At 59.5% G+C, this 430-nt stretch overlaps 1 protein-coding gene across 1 annotated transcript; it reads right to left on the bottom strand.

Annotated features, from left to right (window-relative positions):
- Window positions 1-103: 103 nt before the first annotated feature.
- On the bottom strand, window positions 104-317 carry LOC104407039 (zinc finger protein ZIC 1-like; the record flags this gene model as incomplete). Its single annotated transcript, XM_010016216.1, has 1 exon — window positions 104-317. A coding segment is annotated over one exon (214 nt), but the record flags the coding sequence as incomplete, so codon positions are not given.
- Between the last annotated feature and the right edge of the window lie 113 nt (window positions 318-430).

The following is a 430-nucleotide window of genomic DNA, read 5'->3' as shown; positions in this document are numbered from 1 at the left end:
CAGCAACGCGAAGTCATGCAACCACCGGCCCCGGGCCGCGCTCCACCCGCAGGCACCGGTCCGGGAGCTCCTGCCCGCCGTCCCTGCAGCCCTTTCAACGCGCCAGGCCCGAGGCTGCGTCTGAGCCCTGCACATCAGGAGCCCTCCATTTACCTTCATGTGCTTTCTGAGGGAGCTGGGATGCGTGTAGGACTTGTCACACATTTTGCAGAGATAGGGCTTGTCGGAAGTGTGCACATGCATGTGCTTTTTGCGGTCGCTGCTGTTTGCAAAGCGTCTGTCGCAGCCCTCGAATTCACACTTAAATGGTTTTTCACCTATTGCAGAAGGAAGGGGAAGGAAAAACGGATCTGATTAAGCAGGGCCGGACGGATCGCTCATTGTCCCTCTCGCACGGCCGGACGGATCGCTCATTGTCCCTCTCCCCCCG

Source organism: Nestor notabilis, unplaced genomic scaffold (assembly GCF_000696875.1).
Source record: "Nestor notabilis isolate BGI_N333 unplaced genomic scaffold, ASM69687v1 scaffold18050, whole genome shotgun sequence".
Taxonomy (NCBI): Eukaryota; Metazoa; Chordata; class Aves; order Psittaciformes; family Psittacidae; genus Nestor; species Nestor notabilis.
This window is presented reverse-complemented; position numbering and strand designations above follow the sequence as displayed.